This window comes from Pseudoliparis swirei, chromosome 5 (genome assembly GCF_029220125.1).
Source record: "Pseudoliparis swirei isolate HS2019 ecotype Mariana Trench chromosome 5, NWPU_hadal_v1, whole genome shotgun sequence".
Lineage (NCBI taxonomy): Eukaryota > Metazoa > Chordata > Actinopteri > Perciformes > Liparidae > Pseudoliparis > Pseudoliparis swirei.
In genome coordinates, this window is record NC_079392.1 from 25904854 (window position 1) to 25929523 (window position 24670).

The 24670-nt window shown below is 46.1% G+C and overlaps 2 protein-coding genes across 4 annotated transcripts; one reads left to right on the forward strand and one right to left on the reverse strand.

The window, feature by feature from the left end:
* Positions 1-45: 45 nt before the first annotated feature.
* On the reverse strand, positions 46-22867 carry ankrd29 (ankyrin repeat domain 29). Of its 3 annotated transcripts, XM_056415571.1 has the most exons (12): positions 14836-22867; positions 14474-14628; positions 5159-5321; positions 4688-4798; positions 3734-3832; positions 3553-3651; positions 2843-2941; positions 2641-2739; positions 2448-2546; positions 1449-1544; positions 575-673; positions 46-487 (listed from the first exon to the last, which is right to left on the reverse strand). In XM_056415571.1, the coding sequence occupies exons 3-12, from the start codon at positions 5168-5170 to the stop codon at positions 404-406; spliced, it is 897 nt and encodes a 298-aa protein (XP_056271546.1). In that variant the 5' UTR covers positions 5171-5321; positions 14474-14628; positions 14836-22867; the 3' UTR covers positions 46-403. The 3 variants fall into 3 exon arrangements, with proteins under 3 accessions (XP_056271546.1, XP_056271545.1, XP_056271547.1); XM_056415570.1 differs by having other exon boundaries at positions 14474-22867; XM_056415572.1 differs by having other exon boundaries at positions 4628-5321; positions 14474-20979.
* cts12 (cathepsin 12) lies at positions 7113-11570 on the forward strand. Its single transcript, XM_056413954.1, has 8 exons — positions 7113-7127; positions 8196-8360; positions 8442-8561; positions 9835-9999; positions 10091-10312; positions 10411-10579; positions 11274-11379; positions 11471-11570. The coding sequence occupies exons 1-8, from the start codon at positions 7113-7115 to the stop codon at positions 11568-11570; spliced, it is 1062 nt and encodes a 353-aa protein (XP_056269929.1).
* Positions 22868-24670: the final 1803 nt, after the last annotated feature.

Consider the following 24670-nt stretch of genomic DNA (forward strand, 5'->3'; position numbering starts at 1 on the left):
CTAATCCTCACGTTAAATAGGAAAAAGCACACTGCCACGAACGGATTGAATATCACATTTAAACTTTATTACGTCTAATAGTAATAATAATTTTAAAAGGCAAATAAAAAGTATGCAAAATATTTAGAAATCTTACAACAGCGGGAGTAAATAAAAATAAATGCATATACTGTCGAACAGAGTAAAGTAGATGATGCACGTGGAGGACAAATGCATTTTGGTTGTACATGTCCGTTGCTCCGGGTTCAGTGCAGGTTTATTCAACGTATTCAGTCGCAATCAAAAGCAAGCACCTTAAATAGTACATAGATTGACACTGTATTGTTGCCCCCCCCTTCCCTTCATCATCATCATCATCATCATCAAAGTGGAAGAGGCAGCCACGAAGGCCTCTGGTTGGTCATCAGCTCTCTCCGTTCATGACTTTTGGACGCAACGCCTTCAGGATGCGATCGCTCTTTGTGAGATCTGCAGGGAGTTCGTTATTCTGCGGAAGAAGAAAAAAACACGAAATACTTAAATAGAAATATTTTCCCCGATCATCTTTTTTTAAAGCCGTTGGCGTCGTCCGCACCTGGTTGGGTACCGAGGGGTCGGCGTTGGCTCTGAGCAGCAGGAGGACGGTCTGCAGGTTTCCGCCCATCACGGCGGCGTGAAGAGCCGTCGAGCCGTTCTGCAGACAAGGGAAGATTATCGCGATGACTCTAAAACACACGTGCCTGCTCTTTATCCGTATTAAAAAGGAATAGTTTGACATTTTGGGAAATACGCTCAGCGGGCGGATTATGAGACAACTTGAGAAGCCCCGCTGAGTCTCCTCCAGGGAGCGTCTCTCTGTTGTTCTGCGTCTCTTTGTTGTTGTTTTGGTTGTTATTTCTGTCACTTTTCAGTCTCTGTGCTTCCTTTGCAGCTGCTTTCTGTGTCTTTGAGGTTGTTTTGTGTCTCTTGTTGTCGAGTCTCCTCCTGGGTGGTACGCGCCTCTTTTCAGTGACATTTTGTAACCGCCGGGTTATAGAAATAAAACACATTTAGTTCATTTTCACGTAGCGGCGAGTGCGACCACGTTTTGTCTAAAAGGATCTTTTTAAATATCGGGAATGTACCCCCGTTGTGACAGGTTCAGTGAGCTTAGTTTAGCATGAAGACCACCAGCCTGGCTCTGTCCAGACAACACCAGCCCCTCACCATCAATGTGGCATATTTCATGTAATTTAATCTGTACATTTTTTTAAATAGTCAGCCAGACAGAGCCAGGCTAGCTGTTTCCCCCTGCTTCAAGTCTTTACGCTAAGCTAAGCTAACTGGCTGGAAGGACCTGAGGTCAATCCTCTGACTCGAGTGTTACAGAGACACGTTGAGGAGTTCACCGTCTCCATCTTCTCACGACAACAAGCAAGTATACGTCCGTTTGTAAACAAAAAGAAAATGGCGGCGGCGGCATCGTCTACCTTGAGGATTCCAACTGAAGGAGAAAACTTGAGAAGCTCCTCGATGACGCCGTTGTGTCCCTTAAAAGCAGCTTTGAATAACGGCGTTGATCCGTCCTGGAAACACAGCACGGAAAGCCTTGAACCACCTCATAAAGAACGCTCCTCCTACTCCTCAAGCTCCTCTTACTCCTCTCAAGCTCCTCCTACTCCTCTCAAGCTCCTCCTACTCCTCAAGCTCCTCCTACTTCTCTCAAGCTCCTCTTACTCCCCTCAAGCTCCTCTTACTCCTCAAGCTCCTCCTACTCCTCTCAAGCTCCTCTGACTCCCCTCAAGCTCCTCCTACCCCTCAAGCTCCTCCTACTCCTCTCAAGCTCCTCCTACTTCTCTCAAGCTCCTCTTACTCCCCTCAAGCTCCTCTTACTCCTCAGGCTCCTCTTACTCCTCTCAAGCTCCTCCTACCCCTCAAGCTCCTCCTACTCCTCTCAAGCTCCTCCTACTCCTCAAGCTCCTCCTACTTCTCTCAAGCTCCTCTTACTCCCCTCAAGCTCCTCTTACTCCTCAAGCTCCTCCTACTCTCAAGCTCCTCTGACTCCCCTCAAGCTCCTCCTACCCCTCAAGCTCCTCCTACTCCTCTCAAGCTCCTCTTACTCCCCTCAAGCTCCTCCTACTCCTCAAGCTCCTCCTACTCCTCTCAAGCTCCTCTCACTCATCTCAAGCTCCTCTTACTCCTCTCAAGCTCCTCTTACTCCTCAAGCTCCTCCTACTCCTCTCAAGCTCCTCTTACTCCACTCAAGCTCCTCTCACTCATCTCAAGCTCCTCCTACTCCTCTCAAGCTCCTCCTACTCCTCTCAAGCTCCTCTCACTCATCTCAAGCTCCTCTCACTCATCTCAAGTTCCTCTTCCTCTTCCTCCTCTGCTTTAGTCTTTCTCCTCATATCACATGGGCCTCATCAGTAGATGAATCCCTCCTCCCTACACAAATTATTTCTGTGCTTCTCTCTTGAAGAACGTCGTACCTGTCTGTCTGCGTCCCGGTCTGCTCCCCGTAGGAGGAGCACCCTCACCGCCTCGCCGTGGCCCATCTGAGCCGCCATCCACAGGGCGGCGGTGCCATCCTGCAGGACACACGGGCGCAATGTCAAGAGTGGCCACAAGGGTTAGAGGGGCGAGGCGCTGTTAGCCCGTTAGAATCAGAGGCGAGGCCATTACCTCCCTCGATTGGTTGACCTTCGCTCCGGATGACAACAGCTGACGAATCACGGTCACGTGACCCTCCTGAGCGGCGAGGAACAGAGGGGTGGCGCCGTCCTGCAAACACAGGAAGACTCACCTCAATGAGTGATGCTCCCGGCCGCGAGAGGAGACGGGTGTAAAGAGAGAGAGAGAGAGGGGGGTTGGGGGGGGGGCTCACGTTCAGCTGGTCGTGGACGTTGGCTCCGTTCTTCAACAGCGTCTCCACCACCTTGGAGCGTCCGTGCTGGGAGGCGGCGGTGAGCGCCGTGCCGCCGTCCTGCAGCGCGAGGAACCACGAGAGAAACAGAAGAACAATGAAGTCGGCAGAGAGAGGAACGAGGACAAGTCTCCAGAAGCCCGAGCAGCCGGCAGGAAGCCGACAGGAAGCCCCCTGGGTCACATGACTGAAGACCACTGAACCGGGCCGACTACGAAGGAGGGAGAAATTACTACATGCAAAATATATACGAAAACAACTACAAAGAGATGAGGAACGACAAAAGACACAGAAAACAACTACAAAGAGACAGAAAACAACTACAAAGAGACAAAAAAAACTACAAAGAGACCGACAACAACTACAAAGATATTCAAAACAACTACAAAGAAACACAAAACAACTACAAAGAGACACAAAACAACTACAAAGAGACACAAAAGAAATACAAAGAGATGCAAAAAGGGGGTAAACTGAACCCAGACTAGCCCACAAAAAAGAGACCCACGATGACCAGAGACGACACGTGACCTACAAAATGAACAAAACAACAACAAAAGAGGCACAACAAGAACCCAAACAGACCAACACAACATCAGAGAAGGGCTCAAACACTGGAGTCTAGTTCCCGTGTCTGAACCACGTCACCGCGGCCGAATGAGCGCCCGCACCTTCGTCTGGAAGTCGGTGGAGGCGCCGAATTCAAAGAGCAGCTTCACCACGTCGTCGTGACCCTGCTGGGCGGCGAAGAACAGGGCAGTGGAACCCGCCTGAGGAAGAGGAGGGGTTGGTTTTCATGTATTTGAAAACATATTTAATTAAATTACAACATGGTGAGAGTATAACACCCGCCTCTCTCTGGTAGTTGATGTCGGCGCCCTGCATGATGAGGTCTCTGGCGCACGCGTGGTGGCCGCTGTAGGACGCCACCATCAGCGCCGTCGTTCCGCACTGGAGACCATAAATGAAGAAAGAGTCGATGAAGGTGAAGATCAAAGAGGCTGGAAACTGTCAAACTTGCAGAAACACGTCAGGCACTAAAATATTCCAACGGCGTGTGTATATATATATATATATATATATATATATATATATATATATATATATTCTGGAAATAAACGAGAGATGACAAAAAGGTACTTTAAAGGATAAATATGGTGGTAATCTCCAGGTTCTCACTTACATTTTGGGTGATATAGAAGTCTATGCTTCATGTGTTAAAGCTGCATTCTCTCTTCTGACCACCAGGGGGCGACTACTCTGGTTGTATAGAAGCCTCTGCTTCCTGTGTTAAAGCTGCATTCTCTCTCCTGACCCCCAGGGGGCGACTCCTCTGGTTGTATAGAAGTCTATGCTTCATGTGTTAAAGCTGCATTCTCTCTCCTGACCACCAGGGGGCGACTACTCTGGTTGTATAGAAGCCTCTGCTTCCTGTGTTAAAGCTGCATTCTCTCTCCTGACCAACCAGGGGGCGACTCCTCTGGTTTTATAGAAGTCTATCATGGGTTAAAGCTGAATGAGTGGTGTGACACACAACACACACACACACACACACACACACACACACACACACACACACACACACACACACACACACACACACACACACACACACACACACACACACACACACACACACACACACACACACACACACACACACACACACACACACACACACACACACACACACACACACACACACACACAGGTGAACCCAGAGGGCCCCACTTCCTGTCTCCCTACCACAGGCGGGTTATGGGGCTAAAGCGTGCAGCACATCCGGGACATGCAGCGTGTCCGTACACTGTCTCTGCAGTCCGCGTCCACGCGCCCGCTGTTGAGCAGCAGCTGCAGCAGAGCCGCGTTCCCGCTGCGCGCGGCCCAGAACACGGCGTTGGCCAGGGGCGTTTCCTTCTGCGGGGCAAAGTACACACAACAGCCACCGGCCGCCCCGAGCCGCACATTATAGCATTACGAGGAGGGCATGACGTCAGCGTCCATCTCTCTTAAGAGAATAATTTAAGGGGATTTGAAGGAATCAAACAGCACGCATGCACACTGTACGGGACCATAAACTGCGCGCGCAGCCAGATGAAGTATGTCAACAGCGTCTTTATATCCGGGGATGTCACACCGATGAAGGGAATGACATTGTTATTGAACACCTGGACGGCCTCGCGCCTCCCGCACGCGCGCTGCACAGAATGATGGATGGATGGAGGGATACAGAAGAGGAGGAAGAAGACGAAGAAGATGAAGAAGAGGCATGTTTACCTTGAACGACATTCTGCAGACCTCATGCGTGACTCATGGTTGTCCCCGCTGCTCCTCCGCGGCAGAGAGCCGCGCTGTGTTCGGGAGTTTGGACGGAACCGACCGGCAGCTGAGCTCATCCACCTGCACGCGGCGCTGCACCGCGGCCGGCCGCCAGGGGGCGCTGCGGAGCGCAGACATCACCACTTAATATGACACCAATCAATATGTATCTGGTTTAAATCATGAACACATGACTCATATTTCATTGACGTCTAATATAACTAATATAATTATAATAGTATATATATAAATACGAAATATATGTATGTATAAATATGTTTATATGTAGATATATATATATACACATACATATTCATAATGCATATATATTTATTTATGTGACATCATTATCAACAATAAATGTATATGTATAAATACATGTACACATATATATATATATAAACATATACATATATGTATATATACACATATACATATAGATACATACTAATACACACATGTATGAATATATATGTATATTTATTATTGTGACATTAGTATCAACAACTAATGTATATGTATACATACGCATACATATATATATATACATATTCAGATATAAATACAAATACACATATATGTATAAATATATATATATATATTATCCTGACATCAGTATCAACAACTCATGTATATACAGGACTGTCTCAGAAAATTAGAATATTGTGATAAAGTTCTTTATTTTCTGTAATGCAATTAAAAAAACAAAAATGTCATGCATTCAGGATTCATTACAAATCAACTGAAATATTGCAAGCCTTTTATTCTTTTAATATTGCTGATTATGGCTTACAGCTTAAGAAAACTCAAATATCCTATTTCTAAATATTAGAATATCATGAAAAAGTATACTAGTAGGGTATTAAACAAATCACTTGAATCGTCTAATTAACTCGAAACACCTGGAAACACATTTTCAAATGTTTGATTTTGTTTTGCTGTTATAAATCTTTTTTTTTACTTGGTCTGAGGAAATATTTACATTTTATGAGATAGGATTTTAGAGTTTTCTTAAGCTGTAAGCCATAATCAGCAATATTAAAAGAATAAAAGGCTTGCAATATTTCAGTTGATTTGTAATGAATCCAGAATGCATGACATTTTTGTTTTTTTAAATTGCATTACAAAAAATAAAGAACTTTATCACAATATTCTAATTTTCTGAGACAGTCCTGTATATATACGCATACATATATATACTTGAATTGTCTAATTAACTCGAAACACCTGCAGGTTTTTCCTGCCTTGACAAACACTCAGCTGTTATAAATCTTTTTTTTTTGGTCTGTCTGAGGAAATAAAAAAATATGATGATGGATTTAGAGTTTTAAGCGCTCGTGCTAATCAGCAATAATAAAAGAATAAAAAGGTGCAATATTCAGTTGATTTGTAATGAATCCAGAATGTATGACATTTTTTGTTTTTTTTTAATTTGCATTAAAATAAGAACTTTTTTTCACATAATTGTATACACATATATTATTTATATTATTGTGACATCAGTATCACATACATAAATATATGTACATGTACATATAATACTATACCATTATTACCATATAATAATATAACAATCACGTGTATGTACCAAATGGCACTTTCACCTTTGACACTTAAACTTTGTTTTTGAACTTAATGACGGTTCTGACTGAATTCGCTGGTGTTTCCTCGTGGCCTCCTGCTGCTTCAGGCTGAAGCACCTGATCTGTGAACTTCCTCCGCAGCTTGTTTTGGAAAGTTTGCTGTCAGGTGTTGTTCTCATTCATAACCCGGTGATTGAAGGATTTACAATATTGCAGCTTTAGCTCTCTCTCTCTACGATAATAGAGGCATTACGGAGGAGGAGCGTCGTGTTTTTTGTTGACTAATGTCCCTCCTCAGACGCTGGCGCACCTGTTGATTAAGGTGATCCATGCGGGGGAAGCATGTACTTAGCGCTGGGCTATATGAGGCCGGCCCACAGTGAGCCTCCCACTGAGTCCAGAGACCATGGGACCACCACACACACACCAAGGTAAGAGGCCAACACACCTTTCACTCCACAGACAACCGGCTTCTGACTGGCTTCTCTATTCTTTATCAGTCCTTGTTGTGGAGAGAATAACATACATTAAAGTTATTATGTATTTGAGCCCTTCTGTCCTCATTTATGAGACTTATTTAGTCTTTTTTTCACATTTAATTGAGTTTTAGTGGGAGTGAAGGGTCACTTTTGCAATGTCGCTTCTCCAATTGAGGTTTCTTCTGTAGAAATTAATATTGTGCTTTTATTGTGTGTTTTTTTACTTCTTTATTTCTTTACTCGAATAAGTAGAGAGCACATTTTATTATGGAGGTGCTGTAAAGATATAATGAGGTTTGGACTCGAGTCACATGACCTAAGTTGAGAAGACTTTCCCCAAAGATTAAACATTCTTGAAATATATGACTGAAATTCTATTTTTATTTACTTATTTATTATTAATGTTAACACTATTAATTCCCAGCAAGTCGTCATATAATACCCACGGCTATTTCTATTTCATGATTAAATTCTGTCGCACTTCTAATAAAATATTTCCAAAGATTAAACATTTTTGAAAAAGATGACTAAATTTCCCTTTTAATTTACTTAATTATTAATAATGTTAACACTATTAATTCCCAGAAAGTCTTCATATAATACCCCCGTATATTTAAATATTTATTTTTTCGGATAAATTCTGTCGCACTTCTGATAAAAAAATTCCAAATATTAAACATTATTGAAAATATTTAAATGTTCTTATTTATTAATTTTAACACTATTAATTCCCAGAAAATCTTCATATAATACCCCCGTATATTTATCTATTTATTTTTTATGATTACGTTAAGTTGCACATCTTATAACATTGAAAAAATAAATTATTTCAATTTTTCTTTGGGTGCTAAATGTAAAGTCTTATAACTTAAATGGCATGACAACAACAACAACAACAACAGTTGTGCACCAATACTTCAGAGATAATCACAGGTGGTTTCTCGCCTTCCAGTCCGGCCGGCCCGCCTCCTGCTGCGGGCCGCTCTGCTCTCGGCCGTTCTGATTGGCCCGCGGCTCGCGGCCTCGGAGTCGGACGAGGCGTCTCCGACCGAGTGGGAGCTCTGGAAGAGCAGCCACAGCGTGGCCTACGAGGACACGGTGAGGCCCGGTCCACGCTCTGCAGGACCCCGGGTCCCCCGGGTCCCCCTCTGAGACCCCCGTGTGCTTGTCACCCCGCAGGACGACGTGCAGAGGAAGAACATCTGGGAGAGCAACCGGCAGATGATCGAGGACAACAACGAAGGGTTCTTCATGGGCAGGAGGCCCTTCACCATGGCCATGAACCGATACGGAGACCTGGTGAGACCCCCAGACCCCCCTCAAATAAAGTACCCTAAAGGTCCTCTATAGACCTCCCTTCACTATGGCCAAGAACCGATACGGAGACCTGGTGAGAGGAGACCCCCCCACAGCCTTAAAGGTCCTCTATAGACCTCCGTTCAGCCCTAGTCCTCTATAGACTTCAGTGTAGTCCTATTCCTCTATAGAATTTAATTTAGTCCTGGTCCTCTATAGACCTCAGTGTAGTCCTGGTCCTCCATAGAATTTAGTTTAGTCCTGGTCCTCTATAGACCTCAGTGTAGTCCTGGTCCTCCATAGAATTTAGTTTAGTCCTGGTCCTCTATAGACTTCAGTTTAGTCCTGGTCCTCTATAGACTTTAGTTTAGTCCTGGTCCTCTATAGACTTTAGTTTAGTCCTGGTCCTCTATAGACCTCAGTTTAGTCCTGGTCCTCTATAGACTTTAGTTTAGTCCTGGTCCTCTATAGACTTCAGTTTAGTCCTGGTCCTCTATAGACCTCAGTTTAGTCCTGGTCCTCCATAGACTTTAGTTTAGTCCTGGTCCTCTATAGACCTCAGTTTAGTCCTGGTCCTCTATAGACCTCAGTTTAGTCCTTGTCCTCTATAGAATTCAGTTTAGTCCTGGTCCTCTATAGACCTCAGTTTAGTCCTGGTCCTCTATAGACCTCAGTTTAGTCCTAGTCCTCTATAGACTTCAGTTTAGTCCTGGTCCTCTATAGACCTCAGTTTAGTCCTAGTCCTCTAGAGACTTCAGTTTAGTCCTGGTCCTCTATAGACCTCAGTTTAGTCCTGGTCCTCTATAGACCTCAGTTTAGTCCTGGTCCTCTATAGACCTCAGTTTAGTCCTGGTCCTCTATAGACCTCAGTTTAGTCCTGGTCCTCTATAGACCTCAGTTTAGTCCTAGTCCTCTATAGACTTTAGTCCTGGTCCTCTATAGACTTCAGTTTAGTCCTGGTCCTCTATAGACCTCAGTTTAGTCCTAGTCCTCTATAGACTTCAGTGTAGTCCTGGTCCTCTATAGACCTCAGTTTAGTCCTGGTCCTCTCTAGACTTCAGTGTAGTCCTGGTCCTCTATAGACCTCAGTTTAGTCCTGATCCTCTATAGACCTCAGTTTAGTCCTAGTCCTCTATAGACTTCAGTTTAGTCCTGGTCCTCTATAGACCTCAGTTTAGTCCTGGTCCTCTATAGACCTCAGTTTAGTCTGGCGCCAGTCCTTCCCGATAACTTCGATACCTTTAATCACTGAGAAACGATCCCCCGCGCCCTCCAGACGGAGCAGGAGTACCAGGTCCTGCAAGGCGCCGTGATCGACGCCCAGTTCGCGAAGAGGGGGAAGACGGCTTCGGGCCGCCGGCTGCGAGCGAACGCCAAGAAGCTCGGCTCCTACTTCGTGGACTACCGGAACATGGGCTACGTCACCGAGGTCAAGGACCAGGTGAGACGCCCCGCCCCACGTCACCTTCAGGCTGTTCTTTGAATATCATGAGCGTACATTTAAATCGATGATATGTGAATCCCCGTGTCAGGGTTTCTGTGGCTCCTGCTGGGCCTTCAGCACTACGGGGGCCATTGAGGGCCAAATCTACAAGAAGACGGGTCAGCTGGTGTCGCTGAGCGAGCAGAACCTGGTGGACTGCTCCCGGTCCTACGGCACCTACGGGTGCAACGGCGCCTGGATGGCCAACGCCTACGACTACGTGGTCAGCAACGGGCTGCAGGCCAGCGACGCCTACCCGTACAGCTCGGTGGTGAGGCTCCGCCCCATCCGGCTCCGCCCATATTATTGTTGTGCGTTCCGTGTGCACCCCGTCGCGTGACGTTCAGGGTCCGTCTGGTCCCCCGACAGGACACCCAGCCCTGCTACTACGACAGCCGGCAGGCGGTGGCCCACATCAAGGACTACAGGTTCATACCCAAAGGAGATGAGCAGGCCCTGGCCGACGCCGTGGCAACCATCGGGCCAATCACGATCGCCATCGACGCCAATCACTCCAGCTTCCTGTTCTACAGCTCCGGTCAGTGACGCCAGGAATTAGAAAAACAAACGTTAGACGAATGTCGTGAGAGGAAGTCTGGGATCTTGGAAAGTGGCGCAGTCTAGTCTCGGTTTTAAAGGCCTCATATTAAAATATATATATATATATATAGATATATATATATATGTATAAATATAAATGTAAATATAAATAAATATGTTAATGTTATATTTATGTGTGTATATATATACATATATATAAATATATTAATACATATGTGTTAATGTTCACAATTTACTATATATATATATTAATATATATATACACACATATATATATATATATATGTGTGTAATTATATATATACATATATATGTGTGTTAACATACAATATATATGTTAATTGTATGTATTTATATATATATATATATACATATATATATATATATATTCAAAAGTTCAGATAAAAAAACTTTTTTTCAGAATTCCCCCAGAAATGTATGAAATTCATTTTCCATGTATATATAGATAGATATATACAAAATAACATATTTTTTATAATATATATATATATACAAAGTTAAATTTTGCTTTTGAAATTACAAATCATGAAATTAAAATATTTGTTTTAAATTTGAAAGCGTTGAATTCTGAACATTAAAATGTCCAATACGTGGTTTAAAAAAGCAAAAGAAGTCACAGTTGAACCCCAGGTAAACACGACTCTCCACAGGCATCTACGACGAGCCGCTCTGCAACCCCAACAGCCTGAGCCACGCCGTGCTGCTGGTCGGCTACGGCTCCGACGGAGGCCAGGACTACTGGATCATCAAAAACAGGTCAGGACTCATAAATAACGTAAAGAACAACACAAGATCATTTTGACGAAGACTTCATCTTCTTCTACTCGTTGTTTCCTCTTCTCCTCAGTTGGGGAAGCAGTTGGGGCGAAGGAGGCTACATGAGGATGGCCCGGGACGGCAGGAACACCTGCGGGGTCGCGAGCTACGCCCTGTACCCCGTTCTCTGATGATGAATAATAATAACTATATATATTATGAAACTTTATGCCTCATTTATACACATTTATTAATAAAAAATATATATTATGAAGGTTAATGACTCATTTATAATACATTTATTAATAAAAACTATATATTATGAAGGTTTATACCTTATTTATACTACATTTATTCATAAAAAACATATATGTTGACGCTTTATGCCTCATTTATACACATTTATTGATAAAAACGATATATTATGAAGCTTTATGCAGAGAGGTTAGTTCACACAGCATTCAGAGACAAATTTATACAATTCTTTTAATAAAAACGATATATTATGAAGCTTTCTGTCTCATTTATACACAATTATTAATAAAAACTATATATTATAAAGGTTTGTGCCTCATTTATACTACATTTATTAATAAAAAACTATATATTATGAAGCTTTCTCATAGCTGCATATTGTACTCTTTACTCCTCTACATCTCTACATATCTTTGAGTACCTGAGTTGCGCCACACCTCTCTGAACCTTGAGCCTGACTTCACGGCTACACTCATCTAGCGTCCCGCGTGAATAGCTCCAAGGTTCACCTGCTGCAGGTGTTCATCGGAGGGGGGCGGGGCTTATGACCGCTAGCCTCACACGGCTCACCGGACGGCTCGCCATGCGGTGGAATATCTGTTTGTCGTGGTGCTTTCTGCTTTGCTTCGGGTTCGGGTTTGGCAGACCGGCTCCGATCCAGCAGAAGACCAAAAGGTTCTGCGACCCGGCCTTCGCCAACCAGACGGCGTGCGCCGTCACCTGGGTAACGCAGCACTCCGTTAGCTTCTCATGAATTGGTTTCCCGCTTCTTTTTCATTAGTAAGAAGTACATTTTGTATTTTATTTTAAATAAACGGTTGTGTGGGCACAACACATGAAGTTCTTCTGCTCACTGACCTCCAGCACTGTCAGCTTGACACCGCCGGGCATCGCTGTGAGCGGTGTAGAGAGGGTTACTATGGAAACGCAGCCGACGGGACCTGCCGGGCCTGTCCCTGCCCGCGAACACGGAACAAGTCGGTAACTTTTTTATCACCGTTAGCTCTACTGCTCTGCGTCAGCACGAATTACGTATTTCTTCTGTGTCTCTGCAGCTTCGCTCTGGCCTGCCTGGACGTCGGCTCTGGAGTCGTGGAATGTTTGTGTCGACGTGGCTACGGCGGCGCCGCGTGTGAGAGGTGTGTCTGTGACGCGGCCGCCAGAACACAGTTAACAGAAAGAGAGTCGGCATTGAATGCCCAGGGAGATGTTGAAGGCTGATATTTCTGAAGCCCCCCCCACCCAAAAAGAAATATCATAACTAGGTTTCATATCAAACACAACAACGTAACGCAACATTGTGACTAAAAGCAACCTGACGAAATAACATGACTAAAAACAACGTGACTAAAAACAACGTGATGAAACAACGTGACTAAAAACAAGTAACAACGTCTACGTGACAAAAAACAACGTGACAAAAAACAACGTGACGAAAAACAACGTGACGAAAAACAACGTGACTAAAAACAAGGTGACTAAAAACAACGTGACTAAAAACAATGTGACTAAAAACAACGTGACTAAAAACAACGTGACTAAAAACAACGTGACTAAAAACAACATGACGAAACAACGTGACTAAAAACAAGGTGACTAAAAACAAGGTGACGCCTTCAATCAGGACTGACGGTACACTCAGAAGCTCAAAAGCAGCTTTCCCCTCTTGTTTATGTCCTCTTCAAGATGTTCGTTCGGTTACTACGGCAACCCGATGGCGCACGGCGGCGGCTGCACGCCCTGCAAATGCAAAGGGGGCGTGAACGTTTGTGATTCTCAGACTGGAGGTAATTATACATGTTCACGGGAATTCATATACGACTGTAAAAAGTTTGATGGAATCGTCTTTCAGTCAAACAGGAAGTGGAAACCGGCAGAGTTCCTTCTACAGCGGGTGTAATTATTACAATTCCATATAATGACCATCTTGTGAAGGGGCTGTGATTTTAAATAGGTATACTTTGCAATGATTGCTGCTTACTGATTGTAGATAATGACACACGCCGCACATGGTGGGTGAAAATGAGATAATAACCTTTATGTCCACACGTTGTTTTAAAAGAAAATCCTGCAGAGTACTTCTAACGTTTAAGGTTTTTAATGCTTTTATAACCAGAGCAGGAAGACGCATCTTTAAAATCGACGCCTCGACACAAAAACTGCATCGCAGCTTTTAATCTCGTGTCCCGCCGACAGAATGCGACGCCTGCGCCGCCGCCGCGCTGCTCGACCTGGAAAAGATGGCCGACGAGCTGCAGAACATCACCGACGGGTCCGCCGGCCTCGACCGGCTGGAGGCCGACGTCTCCGGAACCGAGGTGAGCTCGATGAAGGTTTTTCCGGTAGTTCTCGGTTGAACTGTCCTTTAAAATGGGAGTTGGCGCCCTCTTCTGGCGCAGTTGCAGATTGCAACCGGCTAAATATCATTTCCCGCTCACTCCTGATATGATATACCTCATTCTACGCTGAGGACAACACGACATACCGTAATTTAAGATGTTTGTACGCTAATTTTGCATATTTCACACTTTCTAGTGACAGAGACCCCCAAAATGCTTCGGCTTCTCTCACACAACCGTTTATAGCTCGATTTACGAAATAATTTACGCAATTCGTAGATATTCCACGGGAGTTTTCCCCCAGAAGACCACGTCGACACCCCTTGATTAAGTTATGGCACTTCTGTAGCTATTTTAAGATGAGTTTATTTTTGGAAAGACCACGTGAATGTCACATCCGTCCAAAAATGAGGAATATGTCTAAATGTGAGGACGCGTTTGGATTCCTACACACTGGCCCTTCACAATAACGAGCTTCCCGACTTCCGCTCCATTCTTACCCGACAACAACGTTTCTCCAGACGTCAGAGTTCCTCTTCACCTCCGTCGTTCTTTTTGCAGTTTCTGGTCGGGAGGTTCATTGCCGCTCTGAGACTCCTGGAGCCAGAGGTGGAACATCTGGAGGCCGACGTGGAGGTCGTCAGAGGCAAGGTACCTGGAGGGAATGATTGTTTGCACAGCCATAAAACACCTTAACCTTACTGCGATGTATGAACTAATTAGTGCAGAGCGTAATAACATTATCTGCCATATTTCCAGACACTTAAAACTAAATCAGATCTGGGGAAGCTCTCGCAGAACGCGGATGGAACGGCGCTGAAGGCCGAGGATCTCGTCTCTGAAGCCGAAGCTCTCCTCACACCGATCCGAGGTACGGACGTTGATGACATCGCCGCTCGGCCGACGGAGACTGAAGGATGAGTCAAATCCACAGACGTATCGATGACGGCAGTGTTTTGGTTATTTGCGGTCCGTCAGATTTGATGGAGCGGCAAACCGAGGCGCCGCCCGGAGAGCCGGTCGCTCCCCCCGACGAGGCCGAGATGATGGAGGAGGCTCGCCGCCGCCTGCAGGAAGTGAGAAGAGGAGGCTGCGGCGCTCAGAGAGACGGAGCGGAAGGAGAGCTGGAGGACACACGCACATGTGAGATTTATAAAAAACGAAGCATAGACTTCTATACAACCAGAGGAGTCACCCCCTGGTGGTCAGGAGAGAGAATGCAGCTTTATCGAATGAAGCATAGACTTCTATACAACCAGAGGAGCCCCCTGGTGGTCAGGAGAGAGAATGCAGCTTTAACACATGAAGCGTAGACTTCTATACAACCAGAGGAGTCGCCCCCTGGTGGTCAAGAGAGAGAATGCAGGGTTTAAGATCCAAAAGGCTACATTTCTTTATGTAACTGCAGGTCAAAAGTATTATTTCTATGCAGCTCTGGTTGTTTACTGATATCCAACAATTATGATAGACAACCCTAAAAAATGATCATGAATGCAACGGTCCAGTTGTCTAAGTCTGTGAGTTCTCCTCAGTGTTGGACATCATCAGGAACCACACAGCAGATCCCGTGGACGACCACCGGGCGATAATACATCGGACGGCAGACTCTCTGACGGCGGCGGCCGAGTTGCTGTCGGACGCACGGGACGCAGTGGACGGGACGCGAGGCCAGAACCTGAAGGGCCTCCGACACCTGCAGGTGAGGTGAACCGCGGCCTGGAGGTCGTCCTGCACCGCTCCTCACTTCTCTCCCCGATATTTTGCATCACCTTTTTTTTTCCCGCCGTCGCTCGCCAGCATCTTCAAACCCGACTGGCGCGAGAGCGAAGTTCTCTTCTGCTGCGGACGGAAACCACCGGAGGTCAGCTGAAGGACATCGCCGACGTCTTTACGAGGCTCGAGAAGATGAAAAAGGTGAGCGGACATTTTTTTATCGGATGGGCGGGGCCGATACTAACAAACTATTTGTTATCAATTCCTTGAAAAAAAAAAAAAGGATAATAGGAATATCAAAATACAAACGTGGGTGGCTAAATCACTTCCAAACCGTGATACAATACTTTTGTGTGATCCTATTGAGTCATATTCTACGCACGTATAAGAAGCAGTATTCCAGTGTTTGTGTCTGTGGCTTTTATTTTGAAGGCTAGAATGGAAAGAGAGAGAAAAAAAGAAATGCCCAATTTTTTTTTTTTTAGGAATAAAGTTGTCTCAATTATTATTAATTTAATACTATTATATGGTTTATAGGCGCAACATAAGTCTCTGCTATAATAACCTCTTCCAACAAAAAACAACATTAAGAAACGAGAAAACGCTGATTTATTATCGCATATTTGTCTTTGTGATACATTTATTATAAATGGCTGGTAGACGTCATCGGTAAAAAATAAAAAAGACTATTATTTTGAAGAAAACACATTTAAGTGTATCGGTAAGTATATAGTTGGTCATTTTAATTATACATTTCAGGGATTTGAGATTCACGCGGCTCAGCTCGACGGAGCCGAGAAGGAAATCATCAAGAAGCGAAACAAAATTGTACAAATGACGGCAAAGATGGAAACCGTCACCGACGCCGAGGAGCGGCAAGAGGAGCTCAGCGGAGCGGCGGCAGAATGTCAACAGTGAGTGTGGAGCGGAGGACGGTTGAGATCAGGCGCCATTTATTTTTAAATGTTCCAGTTTGATCACCGTGCAAAATCAACGGTTAACATGTTATGTTCCCCGAAGACGTGAGAGAAGCAGAACGAACCGAGTTATCGACGAAATAAATCTCGGTCGACTTGGAACAAAAATGGCCGACGAGTCGACTAATACACACAAAATGAATATGCTACCATATTCGTGCTATATGTTACTGCAGGATGCTTCATAATGCGACCGGCAGCATAGGCCCGCTCGGCCTTCTGGGTAAAGGAGCCGATAGCAGAATCACGAACGCCGTGGAAAAGGCGGCGGCGGCGGCAAATCGGTCCAGAGAGGCGGCTCGGGAAGCCCTCGAGGTAACTGTGAGCAACGTACCCCTAAAAACACCTGTAATACACTACATTATATCATATATATATATATGTATATATATATGATTCTTTTTCCATCCACCAGGGTGCAGAGGAGGGAGGTCTGGTCCACAGGGCTGCAGGACTCAAAGATAATTCCACTGATTTACTCTCAGAAGCCCACGAGACTCAGAGGGAGCTCAAAGGTTTGTGAACCTGCGTCACGTCAGACACACGATAATAATTTAGAACGCGTCAAATAAAATGTAAAAAATGTCTTATTTCTTTAAAAAAAAGCAGTTCTGTCGCGCGCGGCGAACGCCACCGAAGATCGCGTGAGCGGGAAAGGAGAAACCCTTCGAGCGGACATCTCGACCGTCGTCGCCGACCTCGAAAAGACGGGCGGAGGTCGGTGCGATCGCTTGGGCGGGAAAAAGAAAAATGTGTTTCACGTCGCGCGTGATATGCATCGATCACGGCGGCGCCCTTTCTGATTTCAGATGACACGGGCGTCCTGATAGAGGCGGCGGCGGCGGCGTCCGACGCCACGGCGAGCGACGTCGCAGAGAGGCGGAGCAACATCAGCCGGGACGTGGAGAGGAAAGCTTCGGCCGCCGCCGCCAGGAATGTAGACGAGGCGTTGTTGATCGACACGGAGCGGACGCGTGAGTATTTAATAACGTCACCCTCACCACCGCAGCTGGAACGTGATCATTTCGTTTGTTTTCCTGTTCAGTGAAGAACTTGAGCGCTGCGCTCGCCACCTTGAGAGGCAAAATCACACGAGTCGAGGCTCTCGGAGGGAAGGCGCCCCCTGGTGGCAACATGACAGAAAGCATCAGGAGAATCAAGGACGTGATCGCGGAGACAAGAACCTTTGTTAAAAGGGTGAAGTATTCTTTATTAACTTGTCATCTATTGCCTGTTAAGCTTTGATTTAAAGCTTGGTGTTATACATGTTTGTTTATATTTTTTGAATCTACATTTTATATAATTTTGCAACCATCACATTTCATTTGAAATTTTATTTCACAGCATTAAATTTCACTTTAAAATCAGTTTAACATTTTTTATTTTGACTGCTGTAATATTAATTATTATTATCGTTATTTTCAACATTATTACACAGTTGATTTGATGTGAGTGAAAAGTACAATAACCGCAAAACACTCGCCGTGTAGGAGGATGTGAATAAACCAGAATCCATAAAAAACGGTTAATTTAATTGTAGGCACAAATTGAATAATTTAATAAAAGAGTAATTCATTGAAGGCACCACATGCGGTTGCAGATAGTTCTGGATGGAGACTCTTTAATTTACTAGGGGCATATTATATAGTAAAAGTTGATTAGCAAGGATTTTTGAGAGCTTGTGGATTTTAGCGTCGGCGTGACGCTGACTTGGAGGACGCCATCGGATACTCAGTTAAAAGGTCGTGGAAAGAAAACGCCGAGGTCACTGACTGGTGGAGGAAAGGGTTTTGAGACCAAGAAACTGCTAAAAAGAGAGAGAATATTGGACTGAAAGCAAAAGCGTTAGGTTGAAAGCTTGTTTCTACTGCCCCCAAGTGGCCAAACCTATTATGGAAGGTAAAAAGGTTCATTTACTAATAATTTCAACGTCTCCTGATTTGTCCTTACAGATGTCGCTTGCCACCACTTTCGACGGGAACGGGCACGTCGAGCTTCGACCTCCGAGAAACCTGGAAGACGTGAAAGCGTTCACGGCCGTCGACCTGCTCCTCAATCGCCACCAGGACGACCCCGTGGAGGGCGATTCCGGACGAACGCGCCGCCGCCGCCGCAACAAACGAAGAGATGGCGGCTCCTTTGTTTTCTACCTGGGCAACAAGGACGCAAGTGCAACACATGACAGAAAGATGGCGTCTTTTTAAGTATCGCGATGCAAAAAAAAACGTTGAAACTTTAGTGGTCACGCTATTTCATTTTTTAGGCTTCCGGAGACTTCATTGGGATGGCCATCAGAAGCAACGTGTTGGTTTGTGTCTACAAGTTGGGGGGAGTTTCCCACGAGGTGGAAACCAGCCACGTAAGAACGACCTCCAACCCGAACTCCTCAGACTTCGACCGGGTCGTCTTCCGAAGGTACTACGACCTTTCTGTCCCGCTCCGCCTTCCTTCCTCCGGCACGTTGTGGTGAACGCAGTATTTACGCGTGTCCGCGTTTCCCTGCAGAGTTTACCAAGATGCCGAGGTCAACGTCACTCGGAACTTCACCTCGCCGACGCCGGTCGGGCTCTCTCCGAAACGCAACCTTCCCAACACGACGAGCGGCGCCCTCGAACTGGATCCGGACAGCGTCGTCTTCTACGTGGGCGGATATCCTAAGGACTTTACGGTAACGTAGTGGGAGTACAAGCAGAGGAGTCGCCCCCTGGTGGTCAGGAGAGAGAATGCAGCTTTAAACACATGAAGCATATACTTCTATACAACCAGAAGAGTCCCCTGATGGTCAGGAGAGAGAATGCAGCTTTAAACACATGAAGCATATACTTCTATACAACCAGAGGAGTCTCCCCCTGGTGGTCAGGAGAGAATGCAGCTTTAAACACATGAAGCATATACTTCTATACAACCAGAGGAGTCTCCCCCTGGTGGTCAGGAGAGAGAATGCAGCTTTAAACACATGAAGCATATACTTCTATACAACCAGAGGAGTCGCCCCCTGGTGGTCAGGAGAGAGAATGCAGCTTTAACATATGAAGCATAGACTTCTATACAACCAGAGGAGTCGCCCCCTGGTGGTCAGGAGAGATAATGCAGCTTTAACACATGAAGCATATACTTCTATACAACCAGAGGAGATCTTAACGATGTGTGTAAAATATTGTTGTCCACTGCCAATGAAAACATGTTCAATGAACTCATCTCTTCACATTTTCATCTCCTCGTGATGCCTGTAGCCTCCGGTGGAGCTGCACTACCCCAACTACAGAGGAGCAATGAAACTCTCCTCCGTAAACGACGATCCCGTTTGCCTGTTCGACTTCAAGCGAGCGGTCGGCATGGAGGCGGCGCAGCCGACTGTGAAGTGAGCGGTCGGGGAAAAGCTTTGACATGGTTAGCCGAGGTTTGTTAACCAGAAACAGATGAAAACAGCTTTAAAGCTCTTTCTCCGTTTAGGGTTCCCCGGGCGGAGGCGTCCGGGTACTACGAGGGAACGGGGTACCGCATGGCGCTCACCAAGGAGCCGCACGAGAGGAAGAGCCGGCTGTTCAGGTTTCACACAAACAGCCGAGAGACGGACGCTTTGCTGTTCTACATCGGGAACGAAGTACGACACTTTACGTTACATCAACTTTACGTTACGCCAACTCTACGTTCCATCAACTTTACGTTACGCCAACTCTACGTTACATCAACTTTACATTACGCCAACTCTACGTTACATCAACTTTACTTCACGTTAACGTTACGTCACGTTAACTTTACGTTACATCAACTTTACGTAACGGTAACTTTACGTTACATCAACTTTACGTCACGTTAACTTTACGTTACCCCAACTTTAGAAGGTTAACCCCGCGGTAGAAAACGTCTTCACTGCTTGTGCTCCATCTGCTCCAGGAGTCTTTCTTCTGCGTGTTCGTGGCGAGCGGCTTCCTGGTGCTCCGAGGACGGCAAGCGGGCCGAGAGCTCCGAGTCCAGAGCGCCGAGAGAGTTTCTCTGTTTGTAAGACGATCGGAAAAAATACTTTCTACTCGCAAGTTTGAGTTCACGATCTTTAAACTCTAACGACTCGACCCCCTCCCCCCCTCTCAGGACAAACACTTTGCGATCGCCATCGCAGACCGGGTCATCGTGCACTACGGACCGCGCCGGATCTCCACGGGTCACGACCCCGCGACCTACGCCAGCTTTTACATCGGGGGCCTCCCGGCGCAGCTCCGAGAGCGGTAACAAAAAACCAGACCGAAAAGCGGCGCGAGGCCTTTTTTTCTTCTTTTCGTGAACGACTTTCTCTAAAAGAAAACGTTCTCATCTTTGACTCCCAGACACGACATCGCCGCCCCGCCGCTGAGGGGATGCGTGGACCGACTTGACGGCCGACGCTGAGCTCGTCGAGTTTGAGCGGACGATCGGCGTCGGGTGTCCGGTGTCGCGGCTGGTAAGGGAGAAAAAACAAAAAACAGACGGATTCATAGGACTGAACTCTGAGAATATATCTCCCCCCTCTCCCTCGCCCCTCAGGGCGTTCGCTCGGCCACGTTGTCCTCACCTCTGTCGGTTGATGCCGGGAGCGAGCAGCCAATTAGAGTCTCTCTGGGCTTCAGGAGCTCAGACCGCCATGGCGCTCTTCTCAGGAGCAGCTCTCAGGTAAAAACCCTGCAAATCCGTCTTTAAAGGAAACAGGGAGTGTCCATATATAGAATGAGGAGTGAAGTAGAGACGCTGGATTCTCTGATCTCCTGCAGGGCTCCGCGTCCGCCCAGCTGTCCCTGGCTGATGGCCACGTCGTCTTCAAGAGTGATAATTACACCTTGAGGTCGGAGAAAAGGTACAGCGATGGACGCTGGCACCACGTGTCTGCAGTACAGGGGCCAACAGGGTGAGAGACGTCCTATTTAAAAAAAAACGTTATCTAAAAATAAAATTAAAAAAGCTTTACTGAATCCTGTCTGGATTTGCTCGACCCAGATTGGAGCTCAGCGTCGATAACGTGAAAGTGACCCCGGGACCATCGCCTCACATCGGACCGCTGGATAAAAATGTGCAACAGGGGAAATTCAAAGTCTGCATCGCGAACCTTTACGCCAGGAGGTTCGGAAACATCGTCTTTAAAGAACCCACGACTGCTCTAACTCCTATGATACGTGTCCTCTTCCTCCGATAATAACACGACTTCACTTGTATGTAGGTCTGAACGGGGCTTCATACCTGCGGACCTCAGCTCGTTTTCAGGAGACGTCGTCCTTGGACGATGCGTTATCGGTCCGCCACCTGGCACCGAGCCTCTGCCAGCACCGGTGTTGAAAAGGACCCCCGAAAACCGACCCGTGAGTGCAAAAAAGCCATTATCTCCACAGGCGATTCCCCCAATTACACAGGGATTGAAGGTCATTTGTTCTGCTGTCCGTCAGATTCAGACTCCGGCAGGAAGCCGGTGTCCACGGCGGCGAGCGCAGCTGGACGAATACCAGCTCTCCGAGGAGAACAGCTGGCTCTCTTACACCGTGCCACAACAGGAACTCAATTACAGGTAATCCTTTATCAACGTTGAAGGAGAAAGAAAGAAAAAGCGCTTTATTCCTGAAGATGTGGAAATTATGTAAAATGGCTGTTCAGAAATACTCTGAACAAAGGGACTGTCCTTCAATACAAGATTAAAATTCAAGTGGGAAGTCGATTACCCCCCCGCCCCAACATTACAGCAACTCACACTGGTAATGACCTCCCTTTTCAGTCATACCTGAGATGTTTTGTCCTCTATTCATTCGAAAAATGTAAAGTAGTTTTTTCGAGGTGGAAAATAAATACATTCCATCCTCACTAGACTCAACCTCCACTGAACACGTCCACCTTTAAAGAGACCTCACAAGTTTGAGCACCATTATGAGAGTACTATTACTAAACAGACCTTGTAGTTGCAGAGATGCACTCCATTTCATGTCGATGCACATCTATTCATTTATTCATAATAACAGACCCAGGGACTTCCTCGTTGTCCTCCTCTCGTGTCTCAGGCCTCACTTCTCTCTGGACATCAAGACCAGGTCCTCCAGAGGGCTGATCCTCCACGTGGCCGGCAGAGGAGCCGTCCCCCTGCTGGCGCTCTACGTGGCCAACGGCAAGATCAGGATGTCCCTCGGGCAAAACAGAGTCATCCAGCACCAGCAGAGGAGCAACGACGGGAACTGGCACAGAGTAATTGACCGTTTGCTAAGCCCCGCCCTCCAAGTTACTGTTACCTACCAACTATCTACCTACTAACTATCTACCTACCTACCAACTACCTACCTATCAACTATCTACCTACCAACTACCTACCTACCTACCAACATTCTACCTACCTATCAACTACCTACCTACCAACTATCTACTACCTACCTACCTACCTATCAACTACCTACCTACCAACTACCTACCTACCAACTATCTACTACCTACCTACCTACCTATCAACTACCTACCTACCAACTACCTACCTATCAACTATCTACCTACCAACTATCTACCAACTACCTACATTCTACCTACCTATCAACTACCTACCTACCAACTATCTACTACCTACCTACCTACCTACCTACCTACCAACTACCTACCTACCAACTATCTACCTACCAACTATCTACCTACCAACTATCTACATACCTATCCATCCCACTTAGATGGATTAGGGCTCACCTGTAAAAACCACATTTTATTTTATCACATTATTATATACTTCCAGAGTGATAGAAGGCCGACGTGGCTGAGGTCTTTTATTTTCTCCCCTCCCTCACAGGTTGAGGTCAGTGTGGAGAAGAGCAGCTTCCATCTGTTGGTGGATGGGATCCGTGTAACCGACGGACATCTGGCCCGCGGTGAAGGATCCTCTCTGGAGCTGCTGGGCCCCGTTTACCTGGGGGCGGATCTCAAAAGCAAAACCACCAAAGTCTGCATCGCACCTCACGTTTCTTTTACCTCACGTTTCTTTTACCGTGACGATACCTATACATTCCTTCCCCTTCGCTCGTTCACCGACCCCCTCCTTCCTCCCTCAGGGACGCGGCGGCGTGCCCGCGGGCAGCGTGACCGGCTGCGTGCGGAGCTTCAGGATGAACGAGGCGGTCGTGGAGGGACCGGCGGCGAGCTACAAAACGGTTAGTAGCACGTCTTTTTAAATAACATACGTTCTCATCTTTAGGATTGGGGGGAAAGTATCAAGAACTTTAAAGTCAGAAAATCCAAGTGAATGAGTCATGAGTCTAAAGTCATGAATTATGCAGCTCAGGTCCAAACCTTTGATGTACAGACGAGTCAAATAAATAAATATATTTATTTATTCTGCTTTTCCTTCCCTCTGTCCAGGAACCTCAGAGCAGCACCGAGCCCCCGGGCCCTCGGCCCCGTTTGAAGGCTGCCTACGGAACGTGAGGCTCGATGGGAGCCCGGTTGCATTGGAGACCTCCTCCAGGGTGGTGGACCCCGTAGACCTCCACGGGTGCAGGGCAGACTAACAAATGGATCTTTAAACCCCCCCCACGGACCATTTGGCATCATTACCAAGTCCCGTTTTGCAGAGAGGCTGAGCTGCATGGGAGATTCTAGTAGATATAAGCCCTGCCCCCTTCTGTAAAGCCTCAGGAGTCGGTTGAATCGACGTCTCAAGATGAGAGTCTTGTGAAGACGGCTCAGGGTCTGTTTGATAAACCCACCACACCAGCCCGTTCAGTGATCAGAGAACATCTCTTAAGTTTCAACAGGAACCAAAAATTACTAAAAAGAGACGAAAACTTCAGCAAAAGACCAAATAAATACAAAAGCCCAAAACAAGAATTATTACGACTACAAATAAATGCACACTAACCCAGAAGAGTGATGCGACAACTTCTTCATGCACGGTCCCCGTGCTGCCTGTATCTGTGCACATACTGCTAATGCTAATAGCATCTCCTCCAGGTGGGGCCTTTGTGGCTGAGATCAGATACGACACTTTACCTCCTGCATGCTTCCCATAAATAATAATGAAAA